At 39.2% G+C, this 14,148-nt stretch overlaps 1 protein-coding gene across 1 annotated transcript in view; it reads right to left on the bottom strand.

Moving 5' to 3' along the window:
* Window positions 1–1,556, bottom strand: part of LOC111051689 — a 10,139-nt gene extending 8,583 nt beyond the window's left edge. Inside the window, exon 1 of the mRNA XM_039443486.1 lies at window positions 1,269–1,556. Within this exon, the coding sequence (XP_039299420.1) occupies window positions 1,269–1,556 (288 nt within the window). The remainder of the gene's footprint in view (window positions 1–1,268) is intronic.
* Between the last annotated feature and the right edge of the window lie 12,592 nt (window positions 1,557–14,148).

The raw sequence follows: 14,148 nt of genomic DNA, 5'->3' as shown, positions 1-14,148 counted from the left end.
ACAGAGTTTGACACAATTTGAAATGTGACGATTCCCCGATCCAAGACCATGAGGAATACATCTTACTCATCAGAAGTAAGTACCGGTAAGTAGTGTTCTTTATGGGTTATGGCTGATCGATACAGAGTGAATAATAATTTGTTGTAGAGTGAGATATCTGAGTTCTATACTCTATATTACTCTATTATATACTCTATATAATATAGAGTATATTTATCATGAAAAACTATGTATATTCTTCAATAGTGCTAATGAACCAATGCTATGTTTATTGATGCTCTGGTAGGATACTACTTGAAAGATTTACTCTTGGTCATGAAAGTAATAATATGAATAATATCCTGAAACATGAGAATAAGGGTATGATCACATTGAATGGGTATGTGCAAATTATCGTCGAATCATGCATGACCCGAAAAACAACATTTGAAAAATGCTATTGAAACACGTTGTTCACACTGAACGCAACCAAGTGCACGCTTACAGTGTGAGTGTTCCTCTTGCTCTTTTCAGATATTGTACGTTTCTCATCTGCAAGCTTGGTTATGCATAATTAAGCGCGCTCTTGCACAATTATATTAATATTTATGATGGTCTCTTCCAACATGCAAAGGCTAGAGTCCCCCAGCTGAGTTAAGATTATCTGCTAAATGGCAGGGGTATCATTATAGCACAATTAATAATCGAATTCAGTGTTGCTATAAATTTGTCATTTCATTCCTTGAACTGTTATTTCAAATTATGCTAAAAAATTGTATAAAATTTGAACATTTTCTGCTCATTAGGTTTTGAAAATGCTGATAAAACACAGATAAATGTTAGAGCCAATGTAATGGGCTTCAAATCACATTACTTAGTAGCTCAAAATAAAGTCGTTACCTTTAAGAAGCTTCTTGTACAAGGATGGCGGGTTTGCAGTGGACTGTAACAGCGGTTTTCTCGTTCGGGTAGGCGGTAGCACGTTATTGTAATAAGAAATCACTTGCACTGGCTAGGGGGAAAACATGGGCCCATGTCGCAGCGAAGAGGTCGTACATTTATAAGTTCTTTCAAAAGGAGGAAAAATTGGTAGCGTTAGTGCACGTATTAGAACAAGCCATCTTGTCAAAGCGGGAACGGCGAAGAAGAAGTAGTGGGGAGTGAAACAAGCCGAGAGAGAGAGCAGTGCCATCTACAATGGGCTTGGCGATATCATTGCGGCTGATGGCAGTGGCATGTTAGATGGCCATGGGTGAGCGCGGTTGATTCAAAACACACAGCCAACTTACCGACAGATATAAAAAGGAAACTGCCGAAGTTATATTGGCGGTAACATACCCCCCCCTCAAAAACGAACAGTTTTTCATAGCGGTGGAAACAATCTCCAGCGGGTCGGTGACAATACACAGTGAGAGCGTTGCACAAATGACCAGAAAGGTGGCGCAGACAGGAACAGTGGTGTAGCTAGGAGCAGCGGTGTAGACAGAAACAGCAGTGTAGACAGGAACGGCGGTGTGGACAGTAGCAGCGGTGTAGACAATAACAATCCTCACGGATGTGAGCGAGGCGGTTTTCATGCAGTGTGTGCGGTAACTTGTAGAAGGTTTCAAATGATGCGGTGAACTTTGCGTATGTCTCGAACAATGTTCCCAGATGCGCATTTGATAGTGACTACACGTACTAGTCCATCTTTACCAGGGTGTAGCGCAATAATCCTGCCTAACAGCCAGCTGAGAGGAGAGGTGTTGACAGATTTGATTATGACCAAATCGTTAAGTTGCAAGTTTCTTTCAGCGGTCTTCCATTTTGTGCGATTGATCAAGGTGCATAGGTACTCCTTGGACCAGCGATTCCAGAAATATTGGGTCATTTGGTTTGTAAGTCTCCAGCGGCGTGCGACCAATAGTTCCTTCGTCTCTATGGGTTGCGGTGGTGCAGTAAGAGGTCTACCAATTAGGAAGTGCCCGGGAGTGAGCACGGAGGCAGCTTCAGCAGGTTCAGAGGACAATTCTGTAAGCGGTCGACTATTTAGAATACTTTCAATTCTAACGAAAATGGTGTCATACTCTTCGTATGTAAGAGCTGTGTCCCAATACAGCGGTGTAGCAGTGTTTTGGCGGATTTGACGGCAGCTTCCCATATGCCTCCTTGATGCGGGCATAAGGGGGAATGAACTTCCAGTTTATGCCGTAGTTAGACAGAAAGCACTTCACTTCAGAGGGCATCGTCTTCAAGAGTTTTCTAACTCATACATTTTTCTTGCGGCGGATGTGAAAGTCTTAGCGTTGTCTGAAAACAGAGTGTGCGGCGCACCTCTGCGGGCAATAAATCGGTGTAGAGCGGTGATGAAGTTGTTGACAGACATCGAGGACAGGAACTCTAGATGAGTAGCTTGGTGGTCAAACATACAAATATGCACAGATAACCTTTTGTTGTTTGTGTGCGTTTCAATAAAGATGTTTTGCATGAGAAAGGACCAGCAAAGTCCAAGCCAGTTAAATTGAAATGGTCTATTGGTGGTGACTCGTTCAGCAGGTAGCGGGGCCATACGTTGCTGTAGGTTGGTGCGGCAAAAGCGGTTACAAATGACACATTGATGTATTATGCGGCGAACTTGATTGCGGGCAGAGATTATCCAATACTGTTGGCAAACAGCTGCTTGTGTGGTGCGGGGACCGGCATGACAATTTTGAAGATGTATGTGTCGAATGATGAGTGAGGATACATGCTCATTTTTCGGCAGCAATAATGGATTTCTAGCTTCACTAGAAATCGGAGCGTGCTCAAGACGACCAGATAAGCGTATCAAATTGTAATCATCAATGTACGGTTGCAACGTTAGTAGATGCTTAGGACATTTTCCAGCTTTCAACTCTGTTATTTCCTTCTGAAATTTATCCCGTTGCACAACATGAACAATGAGTTTTCTAGCTATTTCAGCTTCACAGGCGGTGGTGTCAATTGAGGCAGGCGTTTCACAGGTTTCAATCTGTTTGACTATTTTGCAGTGATATTCATAACGGCTGGTTTGATGCGATTGACAAATCTTAGTATGTAGACAAAAATACGACATAGCTTTCCAAATTTGGATACACGTTCTATAGCGGTATACAAACGATTCTCAATTGGTTCTTCAACAGTAGCGAGAATGTACAGCGGGTTAGTTTCATCTCAGGTACAATGTTGGAAACAAGATGGTTGGACACGGGAAAGTCAGTGGCGAGACAACGAAACGCATTGGTAGTGTGCCACCAATCATGGCAGGAGACGATTTCAGCGGGAGTCAAGCCTCTGAAGCAATATCTGCACAGTTGTTAGCAGAAGTAACGTGATGCCATGACTCAAGTTTTGTTAATTGAGTAATTTGCTGTACTCTGTTGGCAACAAAAATCTGCAATTGTATGTGGGTGTGTTGATCCATCCAAGGCAGTCTTGGAATCGGTGTAGAGTCGAATTTCTTGTAAATCATATTCGGACAGCATAGGTAAGATGGCGGATAATAAACGAGCAAGCAGCAAACAACCCATCAATTCCAGGCGTGGAATTGTCATAGTTTTCAGCGGGGCGACATGACTTTTGGCGGCTATGAGACGGCAGTTAACATATCTATTTTCAGTCTCTTCATGAATATATATGCAAGCAGCAAACCCCTTTTCAGAGGCATCGGCGAATCCAAGCAGCCGGGTAGTAGAGCGGTTACAGGCGAGTAAACGCGGGATTACAACATTGTCCAAACAGGAAATTTCAGCGGTAATCAGCTCCCAATGAGCTCGAAGTGAGGCTGGAACCTCAGTGTCCCAAGCTAATTGCTGAGACCACAGCGTGCGCATGAATAGCTTGAACAGCATTATGAGAGGAGTGAGCCACCCAAGGGGGTCGTAGACTCGAGCGATGAATGATAGAACGGTTTTAGTGATTTGCCCATTAAAAGGAGAAATGAAATAGCGAAAGTTGTCCGCGAGCGGGCTGTAGACAATTCCAAGAACTTTTGCAGTAGCGTTGTCATCAAACATACAATCTTGATTTTCCAAAAATTCTGCAGGCAAGTTAGCGATCAATTCAGGAGTATTAGAGTTCCATTTCCGAAGTTCAAAGGAGCCAAGCGACAATAACTCAATCAGTTCAGAAATAAGCGTTTGTGCTTCAGAAAAATTGTTACTTCCTCCCAGTAGGTCATCAACATAAGTTTGACTTGTTAAAACTTTACTTGCCAGAGGGAATGCTTCTCCTTCATCCTTGACAAGTTGTTGCAATGTGCGTTGCGCTAAATAAGCACTGGAAGTAAGCCCATAGGTTACGGTTTTAAGTTCAAATTCTTTTGCAGGTTCATGATAATTAGGTTTCCAAAAAACATGTTGGTGACGGCAGTCTTCAGGCCTTAACAAAATCTGGCGATACATCTGCTTGCAATCAGAAAGGACAATGTACTTGTAAGTGCGGAATTTGGTCAATACTTGAATAATATTGGACTGCAGTTTTGGCCCTGGTAAGAAATTCTCATTTAGTGAATGCCCATTGGTATCCTTGCTGGAAGCATTAAACACCACCCTGATTTTCTGAGTGGGGTCCTTATTTTTAAAAACTGCATGGTGTGGAATCACATAGTCAGAAGCGGATTTGGCAAGTTCCAAATGGCCAAGCTCATGATATTCTGTCATGAAGTTGTCGTATTTCTTCTTTAGTTCCGAAGAATTTTCCAAGCGTTTTAATAATCCAAGGTGACTTCGATAAGCTTGCTTGCGGTTTGAAACAAGAACAAGAAATATAGTGGCGAAGGCAGCGGGATTTCCTGGTATAATAGCATTGGCGGAAGAAACAAATACATTAGGATAAATGTCAGCTCCAATCAAGAGGTCTATCCTATTGGGTTGGTCAAAACCAGGGTCAGCGAGATCCAAATGTGAAAGTGAGGTTTTGAGCTCACTGCTGATTGGAAAAGCGGGTAGGTCACCAGCTATTTGCTCTAAGACAAGGGCTTCAGTTTGGAGAAAGGTGTTAAACTGCGGTCGAGATAGCAGTGTCAAATGAGTGGTACCTTTTACAGCGGTCGCTTGTTCAGAGATACCATTAATCTGAATGCGTGCGGGCATGATGGTGATACCAAGTTGCTGGGCAGCTCGAGTAGTGATAATCGATCTCATGGAGCCACAATCCAATACAGCACGTAGTAATTGTGATCGGTTGTATTGATCAACAACGGCAACGATAGCGGTGCCCAGTAAAGCAGAAGTGTGTACAGCTTTCACTTGTGCACAGCCACTGAAGGTGTCCGGCATGCGGTGGATGAACTGCGGGTTGGGGTTGAGATATTGGTCACAGGCGCTGTGCCAAAGGTGACGAAGAAGACCGTGAGGGATGGTCGTGTTTTTCGGGATTCTCGAATCGGTACAACATGAATTACTTACATTGTGATGAGTGTATGTTATCGGTAAACCGCTGTGTTGACATGGTTCAAATCCTGGTGGCGGGGAGCGACAGCTAGCACCTCCAGAGGTGGAAGTGGTTGGTAACTAGATATGGTAGGCCTATTATGAGAGCCAGAAGGGTAGCGATCTGGTCGGCGTTCAGCAATTAAAAAGGATTGTGAACTCTCATTATTTTTGCATAGCAGGTGTAACATATTTAAATCTGGGTAGATAAAAAGCCCTAACAGAAATAGTAATAGGTCTAAAGATAAAGTAATTGGCTAATATCGCCAAGCAGATAATAAACAAGATTAGATAGCATCAGCTTGTTCTGGCTAAATGGTACAAGAACTTAAAAAGGATTTGAAGGAAGTTTATTACTCATAAATAGATTATTATATAAAATATTTGAAGATTGAGGTTATATAGATGTATTCACGGATCGGTGACCTAGAGATCGATCAAACGAAGAACGTAGAATCTGACCAAAACCCCTTGGCAGAGCTTTATTGCATTCAGATGGTGTGCAATGTGAAAAAACACCCGTCCACGTGGCTAATTATTAGGTAGCATGGAATTAATATTAATGTATAGAATATTAACTAGCATGCAAAGAGCATAAATAAAAAACCAAATAAAAATAATTTAATGTATTCAGGAAATAAGAGTTACCAGGCGCATGAATACCGAATAAAATTTGCATGCACCAATAGTAAAACGGCAGTTAATAGGCGGCAACTGTAGGCCAATTCAAAAATATTTATATATATTTATATAAATGTACTAGATTTTGTGTAAAAATTTGTGTAATCTATGTTATCAATATGGCTCGAATGCAAAGAAATTATTAATCATATAATCTAAGCAATATTTTGGCATTTTTTGTAAGATCTATTTGAATTTAATGGCGGAGGATTGAGATATTTAAATTTTATGCTAATTTGAAAGTCGGAAAGAGGATCTGTAAAACTTGAGAAGGAAGAACCAGCACTCGCCAGCCAGATGCCACCATAAGAGGACCCCAAATATTTTAGAGCGAAGTACCTTATTAATAATTTTGTAAAAATTAAAGTTAAAGTAAATTATTAAATTTCTTAAAAGACTTCGTGATGCTATTGTGAAGCAGAAGTCATTTTTCATTTTTATTAAATTTATAACCCCTGGAGGAGACGATTCCGGCTACCATATTCCCGGACCGCATGGAGTTGGATCGACATCGGCGGCTTACAAGAAGATTTTCGACACGTGAGTGATTAAATTTGAATTTAGTGATGGGCGCCCTAGTGCTTCGAAATAATCTGATGATCAAAGCTAGCTCGCCGAAAGGGTTATTATAAATTGAGAAATTAATAAGAGTAATACTTGCGCAAGTAAAAATTAGTATTAAAGGTATTTAATTGAAAGAAAAATATAGATCAATATTTTAGAAATTTCTATTTAATCAAAGAAGTACGAAATCTAGGCTATCAAACGTATGCATACAATATTTAATTTTTTGCAATACAATTTGCGATAATTTATCATAGTTCTAATTCACTAGATGAATGGCTCTACCTATTCCGTCAGGTGCCGAATCTTGCACCCTGAGATAAAAATATATATTCGATACAAATAAATCTACTAAATACTAGAGATTTTAATATATATATATATTTGGATTATTAGTGGCTAATTTATCAAGCTGATCTTAGAGCACATATTTTTGATTGAATTATCCAAGTCGACAAGTATTAGCAAGTACATGTCACAGCTACATGCCAAAGAATGCATATGATTTCAAGATAAAGGCACATGGTAATGATTCGTGCCATAAATCTAGAATATAAAGTTTAGCCTGTGATATTTTTATTGATTTCAAATATTGTTCTATTTTTATATTATATTTTTTATCGCTCTATATATATTTTTTGCCTCGATTGATCTTTGCATTATTTGTGTAATATATGTGTGAAATTTTCATGGTGTGCAATTTATTTTTATTCCTCATCTCTATAGTATAAGTATCATTTTTATATATATTTATTATTTATTGAATTACAAGAGTTATTGGAGAAGCCCATATCTAGGCCTATCAAGATTTTTTAAGACTGAATACTATTAGAAAACCACGACCTAATTATATTAAATCTCATGCTTTACCGACTGATGCCAAGCAGGAGGCTAATCGTTATTTAAATATAAAGAATAACGTGACAGAAAGACATGTCGTACCAACGTGGGACTGATGATGAGAGCCAAGCTCATTGAATAATTATTTGAAATTAGGTCAATAACCATATTGAAAATTATAGATAACTTATACGAGTTGTGAGGAAAACTGGCGAAGGAAAATTTGTATTACTTTTTGGGGAAACAAGAGCTTTAAATAGAGAGAAATTATATGTTTTAAAGAAAATTTTATATTATTAGTACTGTGAAAAATTACATGTTTATAGAGAGAGATTATATTTTATAAGCCTAAACTGCTATTACTTTCTAGTCAAAAATATATTAGGTGTTTAAGCCGGTTGGAAAATAAGTCGCAGCCTGTAAACTAGCCAAGAATAAATCAACAAAACATTGGGGGCGCTAGAACATTGTAAAAAACTTAAGTATAAATACCTTGTTGTAAGAGTATCCAAACACTTTACACATCACTGTTCACTGTAAGTCCCGGTTGTGTCTCTTTTTTAAGCATTTTCGCTTATCATTTTTATCACTGTTTAATTAGCATTTATCATATTGACATAATGAATCACACTCCCGCAAACTCTGAAGTTTCATATATGTACGGCGGTTGCACAGATCCCACTTTGTCGACTCCGAGCACATCAAACCCCACCACGGTAGATGCCAATACGCCACGAGAAAGGGAACCAGGAAGCGTCGGGTCGATAGTTTTCGATCCACCAGGTCTGCAACCTCTATCCTCCACTCGAATCGACGCCGCTGACACACCATTGAATCAACGGATAGTAGAGATCAACTTTGAAGGGGGCGAGGAGCAGCCTGCAGAACCCGCATCGCCGGAGGCCGAGTCACACCTGAGCAAACAAAGTATATTTTCAATCACAGAATTAGATCCGCTTCAAAAGGTAATAATGGAACAAACGAGTAGCACTTTCAACATTATGTTACAAAAAACAATGGATAGTATGATGCAGGAGATTAAAAAGGAGATTGCTACAGTAAAAGAGGAAAATAAACAGACAGTGGAACAGGGTATGAAAGAGACCACAGGCGCTATAAAATCAGTAGAACAACGGTTGGATAATATTGAAACTAAAGTAGAGAGTCATAGGGAAGAGTTAAAAGCAATGATAACCCTACAAAAAGAAAGTCAGGATAAAGTTACGGCAGGATTATCGGAAAGGTTAGATACGGTTACATGTGAACTCAATGAAAGGATAGACAACTTAAATACACAAATCACTACACCTATTCAGGATATAACAAATAACATTAAGGCCGATTGCCACCAAGAAATCCACAAACAAATTACCGTTGCCAATCAAAACTTAACAACTACAGTTGACAAAAATATTAACAATATAAAGAAATACAAAACAAACAGATTAATATGTCCACAAAAATGAACCAACTGCAAGGTAGCATCAATCAAAACACTGAAACCTGTAAAGCTTTAAATGGAACTCTACTAATTCAGAAATCCACTCTGACTCAATTAAATCAAGAAATAAACGCAAATAAAATTACACATAATAGTCAATGGCAGATAACACAGGAAAAAATAATAGCATTGGAAAATCATATTCAACAACAACCTCAAGGAATTCAAACAGACAACCTCAACGTACATAGTATATTACAAGGACTAGGAAAATTTGATAACACTGATCGCCATTTGCAACCTCAACCATTCATTGATCAGATAAAATTAGTACAAACTCTTGCACCTACCTCTTGGAATTTTTGGCGTCTCCGTTTGACTAATTTATTGATTGGCGAACCCCTGATGTTTTTTCGGAGTAGAGCCCATGAATTTACATCATTGGATGAGTTTGTCGCTGTCTTCCTGGAACAGTATTGGAGCAGAAGTAAACAGTTGGACGTGCTAGCGGACATCATATCATGCGATTTCAACCCTAACTTAGACGGTGCATGTACCACTTTCGTCACTGCCATACAGTTTAAAAATTCTCAATTGAGCGAGCCCATTAATGAATCGGCATTAGCAAGCATTATTTTAAAGAAGCTACCGTATCAAGTTAGAATGGCACTCGCCACACAACCCATTACTGATTGTAAGCAGCTGATTAATCATTTATATGGCATACAGTCTGCAATGGCAATATCAACCCACCGCTCAGACCAGAGATACGCATCAAATCAGCATAATTCAAAATTTAATCCGCATAACAGCCAAAATTATGAACCGGTATCATATGATCGCTACCGATCTGCTCCCCAATTTGAACGCCGCTATGAGCACAGGCAAAATGGTAATTGGAATAATGAAAAATTTCAAAATCGTACAACCAACCACTATGCCCAGCAGAGCAATCGTAGGAATCACTATGATGGCCGTGATCGATTAAACTCACATAATAATCACACACAAAACAGTTACAACAGAAATTATAAACCACCACCTCAACAAGTAAGTACAAACTATACACTAGCACATGCAATAGGTTTGAATCAACAAAAAACCCGGAACCCAACACCCAACGACCCGCCACCAGACATACAGAAAACTACAGCTAATAAACCATGACTATATGATACCCCCGATACAGCAAGCACAAACTCAAGTGAAACAAACCAAGAAAAACAAGACATCTCAACATCATACACCACATTCAGAAATGATTTACCGGAGACTTTGTTAGAAGAAACGGAAAAAGAAAGCAGGCTACCGGATATACAAATGCAAGCGTATATCGATATAGAAATATATGGAATGAAGGTTCAAGCATTAGTAGATAGTGGTTCACAATGTAGCCTCATACAAACAGACTTATTCCAACGTCTGAAAGAAAAAACAAAATTAGCTACTCTACCGTTAACCAACGTATATGTATCAGGTATCAGTCCAGGACGGCGAATACATATAACTACTCAATGTTTACTGGAAATAAATCTTCAACAACAACGATTCGCATATACATTTCTTGTATTACCTGTTTCCGGTCCGCACATAATAATAGGTACAGATTTTCTACAACACTTCCAGGCCTGTTTAAATTTCCAAACCTCGAAATTTCATGCATTTACCGAAACCGAAGCATACGAAGTCATAGTACCCCTTGATCTGAAGAAACGCACTGAAGGAATCGCTGAGGTACATTTCGCTCACTACATGGAAGGCGTGCCGAGGGAGTGGGGTATCCACGGAATGGAAAATGCTATGGAGTGTATGGAGGTATTAAGCCTAACAACGAAGGACCGAGCACCGTCAAGAGCCGACTCTAGTACCGAAGAATTGTTAGAGATACTGATAAACAGAATTCATCAACGTACCGATTGGCACCCTGACACTAGACAGGAAATAATTCAAGTATTCCGCAAAAATGCAGACGTTTTTTCCGAACAACCTGGCCTAGCTACTCACTTCAAATGTTCACTCAACGTTAAACCACACGACACGTATTACCGCAAATCATACCCCATACCCTTCACCTATCGATCCGCCGCCATAGCAGAAATATCTCGCATGGAACAACTAGGAATTATAGAAGAATCCACAGCACCCTATAGTTTGCCGATTGTGTGTGTAGCCAAAAAGGATGGAACCGTGAGACTCTGTCTGGACGCTCGCGCCTTGAACCGCATATTGGATGATGACCGAGAAGGACCAGACCAAATTGAACAAGTTATGCAAACCTTCCATGGCAAGACCATATATTCAACGGTAGATCTGAGCGCAGGATATTGGCAAGTCCAAGTAGCACCGGAATCGCGCGATTATTTATCTTTCCTGTTTAATGGACGCAATTATAGGTTCACTCGTTTAGCGTTTGGATTAAGAAATGCTATGGCTATATTCATACGATGTTTGAGACAGGCGCTAGGAGACGATATCAGTGACTACTGTACATTGTACGTGGACGATGGGTTAATAGCCTCACAGAATATACGTGAACATTGCCAACATTTAGATATAGTATTTGATAGATTGATAAATTGCGGATTGAAACTCAAATTATCTAAGTGTGAATTTTTTGCGAGAGAGGTGAAATATCTAGGACACATAATTACACCCACTGGCATATCACAGGACCCGGACAAATTATTAGCCATCAGACAATTTCCATCACCAACCAACCGTAAACAATTGCAAAAGTTTATTGGATTTTTACAATTCTACCGCCGTTTTAATAAACAAATGTCACACTACACTGCTCAACTCAGTCATATACTGTCTAGTACCAAGCCTTGGATTTGGACTAACAAAGAAGAGATTATATTCCAACAACTAAAAGAAGCCTTCCTAAATTCCGTCGTGTTGAAACACCCTAACCTAAAGAAACCTTTTTTCTTGAATGTCGATGCATCAGATTACGCGATAGGCGCAGAGATTTTCCAAGAAGATGAGCAAGGAGAGAAAGGAGTGTTAGCATTTTTTAGTAAGACACTTAATCCAGCCCAGCGTCGTTATTCTGTGACCGAAAAAGAGTTGTTGAGTATTGTGGAAGTATGTATTAAGTACCGGACATTGTTACTCGGCAATAAGATATTTATCAATACCGACCACAAAGCCTTAACATTTTTCAAGACAGCCAAATTGAATCACAACCGCTTATCTAGATGGTTTCTTGCGCTTCAAGAATACGACATCGAATTGACCCATCTGCCAGGAAAGAGAAATCAGACCGCCGACTTTCTATCCAGAGAAATAGACGCTACATATTGTCAAGATACCAATCTAAGATGTTTCGCCGTAAAAAGTGGAGAAAGCATACCGTATCCTCCCAATATCCAACCACGAATTCATACCGCCATGTTAACACCTGAAAGAATCCGTATCGCCCAATATGAAGACCCAAGACTGTCCCGGATCCGTGAACTGATGGAAGAAGGAGCTGCCGAACCGCCCGACTACCTGCGACAGTATACCCGCTACAAAGGATTTATGTTCCACCGACCGGCTAAAAATACTTACGACTGGCGCCTAATCATCCCCGCTAATATGGAAACAGATTTGATAAAAGAAGCTCACGAACGCATTGGACATTTTGGAACTACGAAGACCCTCCACCTACTAAAAGAAAGCTGTTATTTTAAAAGCATGCATAAAAAAGTGGCCAAAATAGTGAAAGCTTGCGATATATGCCAGAAAGCCAAATACCCGCGATACCATATCAGAGGTGAAATGAATCCCATTCTCCCCAGCGCACCATTGGAATTGATATCAGCGGATATATATGGTCCATTGCCCATGGCGCAATACGGAAAAAAATACATATTCGTCCTTACATGTGTTTTTTCAAAATATACCATGCTATTTCCCATAGGCAAATTGACCGGAGAAGTTTTGGCCCGATGCATAACGGAAAGATGGACAAGTGAAGTAGGAAAGCCCAAACGAGTACTATCAGACAACGCAACCTATTTTTGTAGCAAGCAGTGGAAAGAAATACTTCACCTGGCTAATATTAAATGGTCGAGGACATCTCTTTACAGCCCCAGCGCTAACCCAGTAGAGCGACGTATGGCAGAAATCTCTCGTTTTATGCGGACGTACTGTAATGAAAAACACCAACAATGGGTTAGGTATATACCATTTTTAGAAGAATGCTATAATAATAGCCTAAATGAAAGCACCGGTCGTACGCCTTACGAGATCATATTCGGTAAAAGGAATAATACATTTATCGAAAAATTAATTGATTTTCCAAGATCAGAAGTGAGTAAGTTAACAAACCCCAATATCCATCATCTGGTAAGGTTAAAGCTAGAGCAGAAGGCAGATAGCAGAAAGAGATTCCACGACCGAGCATATAAAATATTTTCATATAACATTGGAGATGAAGTTTTAGTAAAGAGCCACAGGTTATCAAATGCTTTGGAGAAAGTAACTCGCAAATTCTTTTTAATTTATTCAGGGCCATTCACTATAGTAGCCATATCGCAGCATAACACAGTTCAGTTACAAGAGAGTGAGAACACGCACATTGTTTGGTGGGAAAATGTAGCCAATATTAAGCCATATCACAGAATTTGAAATAAATATGATAAGAAGTCAAAGGAAAACAACACTATCAAGCCAATTACTAACCTTCCTTAATAAATTTAATATTGGTATAGGACCTCGTGGCAACAATCCAATGTTTTAATTCCTTCCAGCCGTTAGAAGCCTGCAATAAGGAAAAGAACAATTTTTAAATATGTAATTAAATTATATACATCAGATAAAAAAGGACACAAGCGGGGATAATAAAATTAAAATTTGTTAATTACCTTTTTAAGAGAAAAAATTGAGCAGTTAGGTTAGTTATGAAAGTCGATAGCAAATTCTGATGTAACATGTAACACTATGAATTGTAGAACAGCGAACAGCTGACCAAAGCCACCCAAATCAAATGAATGTAATGTCTGTTGAACATATGTTTATAAAAAGAAGTACTGTACCCAAAGAGTTATTTATTATTGTTATTTATTATATTTATTAATGTCGATATATTTATTTATATGTTTTTATATTTATTACTTTTAATTATGCCACGTTTGTTACCTGAAAAGACTTAAAGTGAATACCAGTTACCAAAACCAAAGAGCCATTAGCAAAAGAAAGTATTGTACCTGATGTATAGAAAATTAT

Source organism: Nilaparvata lugens, chromosome Y, assembly GCF_014356525.2.
Source record: "Nilaparvata lugens isolate BPH chromosome Y, ASM1435652v1, whole genome shotgun sequence".
Taxonomy (NCBI): domain Eukaryota; kingdom Metazoa; phylum Arthropoda; class Insecta; order Hemiptera; family Delphacidae; genus Nilaparvata; species Nilaparvata lugens.
This window is presented reverse-complemented; position numbering and strand designations above follow the sequence as displayed.